Source organism: Xyrauchen texanus, chromosome 6 (genome assembly GCF_025860055.1).
Source record: "Xyrauchen texanus isolate HMW12.3.18 chromosome 6, RBS_HiC_50CHRs, whole genome shotgun sequence".
Classification (NCBI taxonomy): Eukaryota; Metazoa; Chordata; class Actinopteri; order Cypriniformes; family Catostomidae; genus Xyrauchen; species Xyrauchen texanus.
Genome location: NC_068281.1, coordinates 28,258,228 through 28,272,330, shown reverse-complemented (window position 1 = coordinate 28,272,330; position 14,103 = coordinate 28,258,228). Strand labels below are relative to the sequence as shown.

General features: G+C 36.6%; 1 protein-coding gene across 3 annotated transcripts in view; it reads left to right on the top strand.

Moving 5' to 3' along the window:
• The window catches only part of LOC127644958 (protein FAM110B-like), a 57,231-nt gene extending 45,398 nt beyond the window's left edge, over positions 1–11,833 (top strand). For all 3 annotated transcript variants that reach the window (XM_052128419.1, XM_052128420.1, XM_052128421.1), the window contains one exon: positions 9,564–11,833. In XM_052128419.1, coding sequence (XP_051984379.1) covers positions 9,905–11,101 — 1,197 coding nt within the window. In that variant the 5' untranslated portion in view covers positions 9,564–9,904 and the 3' untranslated portion in view covers positions 11,102–11,833. The remainder of the gene's footprint in view (positions 1–9,563) is intronic.
• Positions 11,834–14,103: the final 2,270 nt, after the last annotated feature.

Below are 14,103 nucleotides of genomic sequence, written 5' to 3'. Positions count from 1 at the left end.
TCAGCAGAGAGGATTAGAAAGGATTTTTTTTTATTATTATTTGTGGAGGGAAATGCAGAGCTTGTTATGATTATTACTCTCTGCATGACCTGGGTTTTAGACTCCTTTCTGTTCTGTAAATATGTTTGATAGAAAGGCCCATTCCCCATAAGTGCTGTTTAAGCACATAATCACTGACCCCTTCCTAAAACATATAACAAATGTAATTGTTGTAAACATTATTAAATAATTGCAAAAAATTGGTTGTCCCTCAAATAGCGACAAGCTCTATATTCGTCTAAGTCTATTCATATTTCAGCAAAACAGACATAAAACAGACTAATTCATTAGTCCTATGAGCACTGCAAAGTTATTTTATTTGCCTGTTTTTGCTACAACAATATCTACTGTTGCAGATGTGAAATAATTTAGTTCAAATTGTTGTATTTTTTACAGATAGAAAATGTACATCGCTTTTTACATTGTGACATTATTATCAATACAGTTATGTAAGTTGTACTTATTCAATTCTTAATACTGCAATGTGAAAAAGTGGTCATTATGATATTTTTATTACCAAAATGACAAGTAAATAATTGAAATTGTATCTATTGATACATCATAGCAGTATTCTGATGTTAATTTAAACAGTAATGTACAACAGCATCTACAGTAAAAACAATTACTGATAATAAATCTTGAAATTTAGGCTTAATTTTCAAAATATTATTTCATATTTGTTTTTTGTTTTATTTGGGGTTAAATATGACCAGGAAAGTTTTTTTTTGACAGTTTTCATGAAAATTTTAAATGCATTTATTCATAATTCATTTGAGAAAGTGTTTAATTGACACGTTTTTAAAGAAATATTCTGGGTAAAATACCTAGAAAATAAAAAAATGTGAAGCACTAAAATATATTTTCTGTGATAATTTGTAGTATGCCACAGATGCTGTCGATGTGTGTTGATAGTTAGGCTCTTACTGTGGAAGTCTATGGGACAGTTGTTGCAATTTTGCTCCATAAACGTCCTTAAACGCATACAGTCAACATGTTTATATAAATTATTTAGTTTAACTTGGAATATTCCTTTAAAGGCCCTCTTATTCTCTGATATTTCTAAAAGTGTGAAAAACCTCCATCTTTAATAGCTCAGATGTGGCCCTAGTGATGTTTTATGTGCCTGACTTGCAAAAAAGGATCCAGTAAGGTTCACTTGCTAATGGGAATATTGTAATTAAATTATAAGATATCTTTACCAAGCTAATTGCCATGAGACGGCTTCAACAAAAACTTCAGGTTTAAAGATAATCTGACCTTGTAATGTTGGTGACATACAATATCAGTAGTATGTATTATGTACGTTGTGACAAAAAATGATTTATGGCCCTGATTTATGGTTTAATTACTGTCCATTTGACCTTTCCCTCCACCCCCTCCCCTCCCTCGGGCAGTTGTACATGCTGTGATATGACGTGTCTGTTCTGATAGCCCCATATGTGTATTCGCAACATTTAAACAAATAACTATTTACAAATGAGGATAACTCTACAACAAACAAAAATCCAATTGTGGCAATAGAGGAACTTTTGTGAGTAAATGCAGTCCTGTAAACACGTTACTTCATCATTTATTGGTAGACTTTGTGGTTTTCTTGAAATAAAAATCAGTAAAGCGATGATCAGTTGGCATCACAACAGTACACATTTTTGTTTACATGTACACGTTTCTGAGTGTGGGGTTTGATCCAGGAATGAGTAAATTAATACCAAAAATATGAGTGTCAAAGTAAACTCAGCCTTTGCATTTGTGTTTGACACCCCACTGACGTAACAGTACCATGAATGTAGTTTCAGGGTGTGAATTAAGTGTTAAAATATCTTGTGTGTGTGTGTATATCACAAGTCATTTGATTGTTGTCCAGTATGCTAGCACCCCATTTCTTTGAAATGTTCACACTTGAATTTACATGGGTTTTATGATAACTGTGTACAGCATACTATAAAAACCTCTGAATTTGAACTATTGATTTAGCAAATGATTTCTAAAAACTTTCTATTCTTTTAAGTAATTATATTTAATTGTTGCCTGTATTACAAAGAGCAATACTTCTTTAACCACATCTCTACCATGTTTCACAATGTTACATGGAGCACTTGATGGGAAAAAGAAAAACTTTTATAACAAAATAAACCCTTTTATCTCCCTTCTTTCACACGTTTGGTTGTCACCATGCTTTTCAATGAAAGCAAACCATAAAACACCAGGAAACTCATGGCACCATATTGTTTTGCTGAACAGAATTACACAAGACACCATTAGGTCTGATCAGGGGGGGTGTGTGCGTATTCTGAAAAACCTCCCACCCCAGACCTCTGACTTCCTGTAAGAGCTCAGTATCGATTGAAAGACTTTGGGTGGAAAAATGAGGCTTTGAGTGGAAAAATGTAAGAATCTTTGTTACATTTTACAATGAATGTATGGTATTTCATTTCAAATGATCATTGTTGAAATAAAAATGTTAAATACATTTTATGGTAAAGTTTTTGTTCAGCATCTTTAAAGCGTCATTGCTAGAGATGTGTTAGACAACCTAATGTTTAAAAACACATTTTCTTCTCTTTGTCAAAAAGTAAAAATGCAAGACAACATGTGTTAAAGATACATCTAAAATTACGTGAAATGCTTTATCGTGTTTTAGTAATATAAATCAAAACACAAAACTTTATTTTTGTTAAAATATTTGTTCATATTTAAACTGAATGTGTGCTTTGCTGCATAACCGTAGTCTTTGTTTTAGAATCTCATGTTACAAACCTTTGTATTAAAGATATCGTCAGAATTCTTTAAAAACATTATTGCGTTTTAGTCAAATAAACCTGTTTGCTAAAATACTGTATTGCCTAGTGAATGTGGATTTAATTTGCAGCACACCCTTTACACATCGTTTTAGAAAGATACTTTTCATGTCTTTAATAAATTTAAGAATCTTTGTGCTAAAGATACATCTAAATTAGAATTTAAATGTGTTACTGCATTTTAGTAACATAACCGTGTTTGTTAAACTAATGTTAAACGTAATCTTTCGTAACACCATTTATTCCTTATCTTTAAAAGTGAAAATCTGAATGAGTTTGCTTCACAACCAATATCCACTGATTTGGAAACATTGTTAAAGGTAAAAATGTTAGATATTTGTTGTTAGAGCTATAGCTAAAAAAAAAATATATATATATTATAGTGTTTTAGTGAAATAAAAGTGTTTGCTAAACTAATGCCAAACATTAGCTTGGAAAAAAAATATCATTTTAAAAGAGTAATGCACTTGTTAAACACCCGCTGCCGTCTCGCACACAAACGTGTCTCATCGGTGACATTTGCACACAAAATACACTAGACAGTCTGTTTTAAATGGGTTGTGTTTTCAAATCTGAAGACCACATGTAATGTAATGAGTTTTTTACTATGGCTTAAAATAAAATATTTTTAGATTGACTACCGAATAATACACGTGTATAAACCTCAGTATTACCTAATGAAACGGTTTAACCCCTTACAGAAGTAAACAAACATATGGTTTGAAAGTGTAAACAACACACCGTTCAGCCTGCTTTTTACAACGAAAAGAAGAAATAGTTATATCATTTGTAGCTGTTTGATATTGGCATACTTCTGTCGCTCTGTTCTTTTATGTTGATACGATGTTGCTTGTTGGTTGCATAGTTCTGAGCATTGTACTTTTTTTTAAGTTTAATTCTATCATTTTCATCAGTCACATATCGAGAACTTGCACTTCGTTTTGGCATTCTCTCTCTATAACGCTTCAGATTCAATTCAATGGTCTCATGTCTCCATTGCTTTTATAACCTGCTTTTGTCTCTCATGTTTAAGACGTGTTGTTAAACACATTGCATTTGTCAAATCTTTTGCAAGTGTAACAGTTATGTTATTTCATTAGGCCTACTTGTCAATGCCAGAAGATAAATCACACAACCACTCAGACTATTTCACAAAGACAGTTTAATTTATTAAACATCAGATTAATAAGTCCAGGCTGTAATACAAATACTGCGATGCAGCACACGTTATAAAAACACAACAGCCAACTCAAGATCCACACAATTCATTCACAGTTTTACCCCAATTCACCGCACCCCCATAGGACGCAACACCCTCCCCCTCCCCTGATCCCTTTCCCAATACAGTTCCCGCACTGGGGACAGAGACAGACAATACATCCATACAATGTTACATATAATAATTTAAAACACTTCCCTTGTCCTGGGTCGGCAAGACCCCTCCCTATGTATGAAGTGCAGGCGCGGGTGATTCCAGCGGCCGCAAAGTCACACCAGGATAATAATCAGTCCATGTCCTTTGGCGGATTCTGATACCAATAAAGTCCACTGTCATGCACAATAGCCCTATTACAGCAGGTAACATTATAACATTAGTCGTGATGTGTTCTTTTCGGAGATTCCAGTGACGCTAAAATAACGGCGACCCTAACTCAGTTTCCTCATCTCCCACGCTGGGATCCCGTCACTCACCCTGACCATCAAATTACATGTCGTGTCATGAGTTCACAATCACACCACAGCTATCTGACGCCATCTTCTCTTTAAATCTGGGGTTCATGATGCTCCGCGACAAACTCAAAATGACGTATAAAAGTTTAAAACACATTTTATTCATGTCTCTTTTATATAATTCTCAACAGAAAAATACACTTCCCTTAGACTAGACAACAATTGATCTCATTTTGTTTTCCATACATTTAAACGACCGCACATCTTTCTGTCTAGTGATTTAATTCAGTGGCTGTTTTTATTATAATATTATTGAATGTAGGCCTATTGGCTTGTTTTTAGTAGGCGGTTGCACGTGAAGAAAGGACCCATTAATTTACAATATTAATATGTTTAGTTAAAATCTCTTTTAGAACTGAATAATGCAACATTGGGACGTTTGATAGTTTAATCTGTGCCTGAATCATTTAAAAGGACTGCCGATAGACTATACCAAAACCCCCGTTGTGAAAAATTCAGAGATCAAAGGTTTAAATTGACACTTCGAAATCTTGGCGTACCTTATCACTACAATACCCCATGAACACAGATCTAATTAACAACCCTAAGGTCTGGTGAAAATACAAATTTAATTAACCCCCAGTCATTTCATCATCTTTATGTCTGAGTAATAAAACGAATTATCATTACACATCCCCGCCACAAAACATCTGTCGATCGTCGCCTTTATGTCTAAATCATAAAATGAATTATCACGCCTCAAGAAAACTGCGAGCCCCCGCTGCACAGCGCCTTAAAGTCTGGATCAAAAAACGCCTTATCAATTTGGATGCTCTCAAATAATTATAATGATAATAAATTTATAATGCATACTATTTCAATGACAATATTGTGTTTGCCAATCTGAACCTAATGTTTAAAACACGTTTTAGTCTCTGGTAAAAGTAAATAACACTTGTTAATCATTTATTCGTTATTTTAAAGTGACCGTCTGAACGAGTTTGCTCAGCCAGTATCGTCTGTTTGCGTAAAATAAACTAATATCATTCAATATCCACTGTTTTAGAATCTCATGGTTAAAAATAAAAAAAAATGTAACAAACTTTTGTATTAAAGATATTTCGTCAGAATTATATATAAAATAAACCTGTTTGCCAAAATACTGTATTTTCTAGTGAATGTTGTTAAAGTTTTTAGAATTTTAGAGTGCCTTTGCTGTATTTGCCAACTTGATAAATTTTTTTAAAACAAAATGTCAAAGTTTTCGTAAATACATTTAAACGTTTAAATAATACTTTAAAACACACAAACACTGACGGAGGGGCTTGTCAACTGATCTTACGCCATTGTCATTTTGGATGAGATCGTGAAAGGACTTTAAACGGAGTCGTGTAAGATTTCTGTCTTATAGAGTTAAAATTATATATTATGTTTTTAGAAAATGTATCCTGTTTGCTAGGTTAATGTTAAACATCGTCTTACTTACATCACTTATCGCTGAATGAGTTCATGAAAGGATTTTAAACGGTAGATTTTGTGCTGCATTTTACAATTTATGCTATTTAAAATGCTCTTTGTTGAAATACAATTTTTAAATACATTTTATGTTTTTGTTCAGCATCTTTAAAGTGACATTGCTAGAGATGTGTTAAACAATGTAATGTTTAAAAACACATTTTCTTCTCTTTGTCAAAAGTTTAAAAAACAAAACAGTTTTTCACCAAGCATTAAACCCCAATAAAGACATCATTTAAACACATTTTAAACGTAATACTACTTTTTTTGTCATCTCAGTTTTCCATTAAAGATGAATAATCTTTCTACTCTTTTAAATACACATATGGGGCTATCAGAACAGACACGTCATATCACAGCATGTACAACTGCCCGAGGGAGGGGAGGGGGTGGAGGGAAAGGTCAAATGGACAGCAATTAAACCATAAATCAGGGCCATAAATCATTTTTTGTCACAACGTACATAATACTTACTACTAATATCACATCTTAAAATTTGATAAAACATGATAACATTCCTGACTGCTTGTCTACATTGTGACTAATTATTTGAAATAACAAACCATATACTATATTATATGTTAAGTAATGTGTATATTATAGTTAACAGAGGGATTAAGTCATAATCACACACACACACACACACACACACACACACACACACACACACACACACACACACACACACAGTATTATGACTTAATCCCTCTGTTAACTATAATATATTATAATATATATAACTTAATATATATATTAAGGATGTGCAAGACTAAACGATTCTGTTGCTGCTTGTCGACACTGGAATTACTTGTCAGTTAATATTTGTCTCCATTAAACTGTTCAACATTTTACACATTTACATTTGGCTTTATATTTTTATTAAAAAATTAATAATATATATATTATTTAAAAAGAGGGTATCTGGTTCAGATACAAAGTTTAATTTCACCTAAGGCTGTGCGTGCTTCTTCCCTCTCTCACCCGCATTGTGCGCAGGAAAATGTCCTCTCGCTAGACAAGCAAACTCAGCAAAGTAGCTGTGAAGTGGTGTGGGATACGAATTTTCAAAATGTTGGTTTGAAAATGGTTGTTTTAGGCAAGGAATGCCATTTTTTTTTAATCTACTGATTAAGAAGGCTATTTTCAACTAGGTGCTGACTGCTTTACAAGTTAAACTGTCTTTTATTCTGTGTGCACGTCATGTTTAGAATATATTAGGTTTATTGTAGGCTATATTACAGGCCTATCTTATGGCTACTTTTTTTTTTTTTTATATCAGCTGTAATATTAGATCAATGGCTAATGCAAAACTGCACATCGTGAAATATGAGCAACTTTTCAGCGGATTTGGCTTAGCCCGTCTGTTAATTATTTTCAACTAATGTCCTGACTGTTATAATATGTTAAGTAACTTTTACTTGGTGAATTCCATTTAGAACAGGCTATTAGGGTTGCGCTATTGGTCCTCCACTACTCATTCAGTTGTTTTCAGTAAATAAACCTGTATTTGCTAAAGGTGAATTCGTGTTCTATATTTAATGTACAATGATGATAATGCAAGGCAAACACGTCGCAGATAAATGCCCCTTTTCAGCGACATTTTGCGGCAGATTTGGAATAGATAAAGTATTTTAAATGGGTCACATAAACACAATTATTTGACTGTTTTCTGAAGGTTGGTTTCTTTTAGACTAGTCGACTTCAGAGGTTTTGTGTAAACATCAGTGACATTTGTAATTAAGCACAGCCATACACACACACACACACACACACACACACTGGCAGCCAAAAGTTAGGAATAATGTACATGCTTTGCTGTTTTGGGAGGAAATTGGTACTTTTATTCACCAAATTGACATTCAACTGATCACAAAACTATAGTCAGGACATTACTGATGTAAAAAACAGCACCACTATTTGATAAAATAATTTTTTTATTAAATCTAGACGGGCCCCATTTCCAGCAGCAATCACTCAACACCTTATCCTTTTGTAATCATGCTAAATTGCTAATTTGGTTCTAGAAAATTTCTTGCCATTATATCAAACACAGCGGAAAGCTATTTGGATCATTAAATGAAGCTTAACATTGTCTTTGTGTTTGTTTTTGAATTGCTACAGTATGCAATGGACTGGCATGTCTTAAGGTCAATATTAGGTCAAAAATTGCAAAAAAATAAACCGCTTTCTCTAGAAACTCATCAGTCAATCATTGTTTTGAGGAATGAAGGAATACAATGCTTGAAATTGCCAAAAAACTGAAGATTTCATACAAAGGTGTACACTACAGTCAAGGACAACTGGCTTTAACAAGGACAGGAAGAGACCAGGAAGGACAAATGTACAACAAAAAAGAGGATAAGTACATCAGAGTCTCTAATTTGAGAAATAGACACCTCGCATGTCCTCAGCTGACAGCTTCAATGAATTCTACCCGCTCAACACCAGTTTCATGTACAACAGTAAGACTCAGGGATGCAGGCCAAGCTGTCAAAGCTGCACATGGAGGAGTTATTGATGAGAACTCTGAAGTAGTTTAATACATGTTATTAATGTCTTGACTATACATTGTGATCAGTTGAATGCCACTTTGGTGAATAAAAGTACCAATTTCTTTCCATAAGAGCAAAATCTGTACATTATTCCAAACTTTTGGCCGCCAGTGTTTATAGTGTTTATATACTGTACATACATATTGTATAAATGTGGAGGAAATGTAAACTTCCTCAGCTGAAGACCTGGAGCTCGTAAAATTAAAACGGGCCTGATCTCAAAGATATATTCTTGGTTGCTGCCTCTGTAGTAGTTGTGCTGATATTTATTTCAGCCCTGAGATTGATAGGGAAGATTGTCAAAGGCAGTTGTGCCATAAACTGCTTTGTCATAACAATTTTCTACTCCGTTGTCCAAGAGCCTCTGTAGTTACTTTTTTTATGAAACTGGGTTAGTTTTCCACCATTTTGTGTTTCTTCTTCTCTTCCTTGTTTTTTTTTCTTCTTCTTGTTCCCCTGTAAACAGACCCAAGGTTTTGGCAGGAACACTCAGCCATGATCCAACACATTTCTCTGCTTTTAACACAGATTGCTGAAAAAGAATTTACTTATATTTGTATTAGCTGATTTTCACCCAAAAATTATTAGCAATTAATGAAAGATAGCTTATCAATTTCTGTTTTGTTTGATTTGATGATTATATAGACTGCAGTAAATGACAATGATATATAATTAAGTCTTTTCATGTAGAAGTAAATGTAATTAAATTATACATATGGAACCACAGTGCACAAATCTACAAAAATGTTCTTACATAAAGTACGTTTTTAAAAAAGCAAATCTTATATTGTAATTGTCCCACACTCCCTACCCCATCACTCGTTGTTATTAAGTCCACTGATATCACGGTGCACATTTGTTTCTATTAGTCATTTTCTAGTGCTTATATCATCATCCGACAGCATGCCGGAATGCTTTCTCTTCCTGCTGTTGCTAGGAATGTGATGTCACCTGCTCGCTTAACAGGGTTGGTCCTTGTGTGTTTCAGATCCTCAGCCTTGGCCAGGGACAAAGGAGCAGCGAAAAGGCTTTTCCCCACAATCCTCCGGTACTCCCTCCCGGCTGGCAGAGCCTGACGGGGTGTGCTGACACTGACTGGAGCTGAGTGCTCTCTTTTCCTGCTGTGCGGGCCTGGCTGCGTGAAGGGATCAGGGGCTAATTAATGAGCTGTGAGTATGAGGCCTCACTGCTGACAGCCAGTGGAGACAGGATTAATAGTCCGGTCATCTGGCTTGATGTGTGTGCCTCCAGGCTGCCCCTTGACGAGAGTCCACTGCGGAATCCACCACTGCGGAATCCACCACGGCGGCCGCCGAGAGACCAGCAGAGATGCCCACCGAGACCCTGCAGGCAGATAGCAAGCCTGCCAGCCAGGGTGGGGCCTTTGCCTCTGCAGTCCCGCTCCGCATCCTCAACAAGGGGCCCAACTACTTCCGCCGCCAGACTGAGCCCAACCCCAAGCGGCTGAGTGCCGTAGAACGGCTAGAGGCTGACAAGGCCAAGTATGTGAAAAGCCAGGAGGTTATCAATGCTAAGCAGGAACCCATCAAGCCACAGGTACTGGCCAAGCCCCCTGTCTGCCCTGTTCCCATAAAGAGGAGTGGTGTGGGATCAGGCCTGAAGGCCTCCAACAACAACGCCAAGTCTGACACCTGTGCTGCCACCAGCAAACGGGAGAACCTCAACCTGGAGATATTGAAGAACATCCTGAACAGTTCCTCCTCATCCGAGGGACCTGGTAAGGGGACGACGCACAAAGTCGGGGCACGGAGCTGGGCACCACATCGCTCCTCAGGCTTGTCAGAACCTGGATATCGTTCCTTTACTGAGTCACTTAAGGTACCATCCTCTACACAAGGTCGACGAAGTCCACAGGGAGGCAACTTGAACCTGAGTCGCAGGCTGCTGGAAGAAAGGTCATGTGAGGTGGATGGGGAGCGCTCACCACTGCACACCTCTCATAGCTCCTCAGACATTTGCCGCATGTGCAATGGCAAGCCTCTCAGAGCGGCCCAAAGCAGCAGCTCTTCTGCCCCACCACTGCCACCCAAGCCCAGCGCCAAGGCTTTGGCTGCTTGTGACAATGCTCCCCACGCTTCTGAAAGAGAGACATTGCCCAGCACTGCCACAGAACTGGAGCTTGAGTTGGGCAGTTCTGTTGTTCGCAGGCCCTCTCTACACCGCTCCAAGTCTGACCTGAGTGACCGCTATGCTCGGGCTGGTGCAGACGTAGAGCGCTTCTTCAACTATTGTGGTCTGGATCCTGAGGAGCTGGAGAGTGTGGGTGTGGAGAGCTTTGCCCGTGCAAGCTCTGACATTGTCTCACTCAACTTTCGTAGTGCCAGCATGATCAGCTCGGACTGTGAGCAGTCACGGCATAGCAACGAGGGGTTAAGCGACGAAGACGACGAGGCTGGTGAGCGCGTTCCCTATGGAATTTCAGCTGTGGAGCGGAACGCACGGGTTATTAAGTGGCTCTACAGCATCAAGCAGGCACGGGAATCTCAGAAAGTCTCCCATGTTTAAAAGGATCAACCCCTCCCCTTTCCCATCTGGACTGGTACCCACTTATTTTTTAAATCCATGCACTGTCTTTGAAATCTTGAAGGATTAAATGGCAAAGCCTTTTAAGTTGATGTCTCTTTTTAGTCGCATTTTGCATTCAGTGTTTGTTGTCTTCTTAATCTGCATGGCTCTTTAGACACTCAACATCCTTGTGACTTCCAGCTCACGTAGGAACCTCTTTAAAGCTTTCAACGCCAGCTCTGCAGAGAACAACTCCTATTTCCTATACTTTGTTTTTTTTTTTTTTTTTTTTTGGTCTGTCAAACTGATGCTATGATGCCAGCTCCTTTTAAGGTGCTTTTTATTTCACTAGGGCACACTGAGCCAGGAAGCCATATTGGTATGAATGCAGAGCTGCAGTGTGTTTGTACTAATTTTGATTCCTCTCTCTCTCTCTCTCTCTCTCTCTCTCTCTCTCTCTTTCTTTTGACATGTTTTTATGATGGATACGAACTGTATGTATATAACCCTGAATAGTGAATAGGCCAAGCAGAAGCATGTTTTAGTCTGTTCTCAAAATCTCCCCTTCCCGACATCTTTCAGACAGCCTTGCACTGGTCTCATTGTTTCAGCAGTATCATAACACCATTTTGCTTTAAGTGTTTGGTTTTCACTTTGTCTGTCGTCCATAAAGTTCCTTTTTGGCGGTTGATTTTTTTTTTTTTTTTTTGTGGTACCGTTGTTTCGAAAGGTGTAAATGCTGTAAGAATATATATATATATATATATATATATATATATATATATATATATATATATATATATATATATATATATATATATATATATATATATATATATATATATATATATATATATATACATTTCAGAGTTGTTAGAAAGGTATTGTGTGATAACGAGTCTGCTGGTCTGTTTGTTCCCCTCTCTAGACTTGCATCACGAGGCTGTGTGAGATTTTGTCCATGATCAAATTTGTATGACACTGTTGTTACATTGCATAGATGTTCGGTATATTGAAGTTTGAGCTGTTACCTAAAAAATGTCATCAAGACGTTTGTTCACATTCAGTTTCTTTTTAATTTCAATAAATGGCTGATTTTTGCCAACTTTTGTCATCAACCTCAAAAGTTTAATTGTCTTTTTCTGAGATATTTTGATGAGATCATATATTCTATATGTATGAGGTGTTTCTGAAAGGAATAGTGCAATCAAAAATGAAAATGCTGTCTTTACTCACCCTCATGTCATTCCAAACCCAAATGACTTTCTTTCCTCCTTATAACACAAATTAACTTTTTATGATCAATGTCCGTGGTGCTCTTTTCCACAAAAGAGCAGTCACCAGAGACTGTCAAGCTCCAAAAATGACCAAAAAACAAACAAACAAAGAAAAAACCATAAGTGGTCCAAATGACGCTATATTTTAAGACTTATGAAGCCATATGACAGCTTTGTGTAAGGTAGCAAAATTAAATTTAAGTAGCTATTCACTGATAATCTTGCAGTTGCTAAAAAATAGCATTTTATCCTTTTTGTACTTGACAGCCCCTGGTCATAATATGCTTTCTTTGAGTGTAAATGAGCAATGTGAGTATTCCTGTATATATCTTATTTTGTGTTTCATGAATGAAAGGAGGTCATACAAGTTTGGAACAACATGAATTATGTTTTCTTTTTTGGGTGAAGCATTCCTTCAAGCCTGTAGATTGATTTTTATTTTTATTTTTTTATCCATGCCAGCACCGTGGACAGATAGTGGTGGAAAAATCACAAAGCTCAGTCACGTGACCCTCTTATGGCTGACTCCTAGAAAACTGCTGTCAAATCGTATTATATTATACCTTACATCTTTTTCATATGGATCTTTGTCTTGTCTTTAAACTGGTTTAAACTTTAAACTACAACGCTGTTGTAGCCCTTGTCTTTGTGTTTTTTGCTAAATATGGCTGCCTGCAGGAGGCTAGGTATCTTTTAATGTAGTCATTTGTGCTGACTACTTTCTTAGGGCAAGAGGAAATGATCTAATTCATAACAAATGTTTAGAAAGGCTAGACCCCTGCACTAGAGGCCCCCTTGCTCCCTAGAGCACCTAACTTACTCCAAAATACAAGCGCAACTGATCCGCAGGTCCAACCATGTTTTCATCCACATTACTCCACAGTATAGACGTGGAGAGAAGACTTTCAGCTTGATGATATCAACAGCACTGAATTATTAGAGGTGATTGGTTAGGAAACATTATTACTTTTACTAAATTACTGGTTAGGGATTTTATATAAGTTTAAAAAAAATTAACTCTAAACTGACCCGTAAATTGTCCCCACTGTTTGTTAATAAAGATATTAACCTCAAATCACATGGCTTATTGCAAAGATGTGTGCTTTTTTTCTAAATAATTGGCCTTATCAACCGAATAGGAACAACTTGACAACCACTTACAATACCAGCACACAGCAAAACAACAGCATAGTGGTGGCGAGTTTTGCTCAGAGAAGCACCACTCACAATTTCTTCAGAAAATGTAAAAATCTAAAATATATTCTCTTGTCTAATATTGAGGGACATTTCAAGTTACAGTGCTGTTGTAAACAGAAGATTTATATTTGACTAGAGATTTTGATAACCAAAATAAGCCATGTATGTTGTTCAATCCACAAAATGGCTGCTCTTGTTTTCTTATTGTTCTGAAATTGAATGTTGTTTTAGGGTAATTACAGATGGTTTGTAATACCATTAGAGTACCCTGTTAAACAACATTTACACAATGCACCCCCTCCCTCACTCTCACAAAAGTGTGTAATGTAGGATTAGTGGATCCCCCCTCAAGCTTTGAATGACATAAAGATAATTTCTCAATAGACGTAATGACTAATGGGGGTTTATCTGTTCATATGTGGAGAACACAAGACTGCCGAGCTGCGATGACAAAAGCCTTGCTTTCCCTGTCAGGACCTGGATTGAAACAAATTGGCACCCCAGGCAAAATCCAAGCTTGAAAACAAT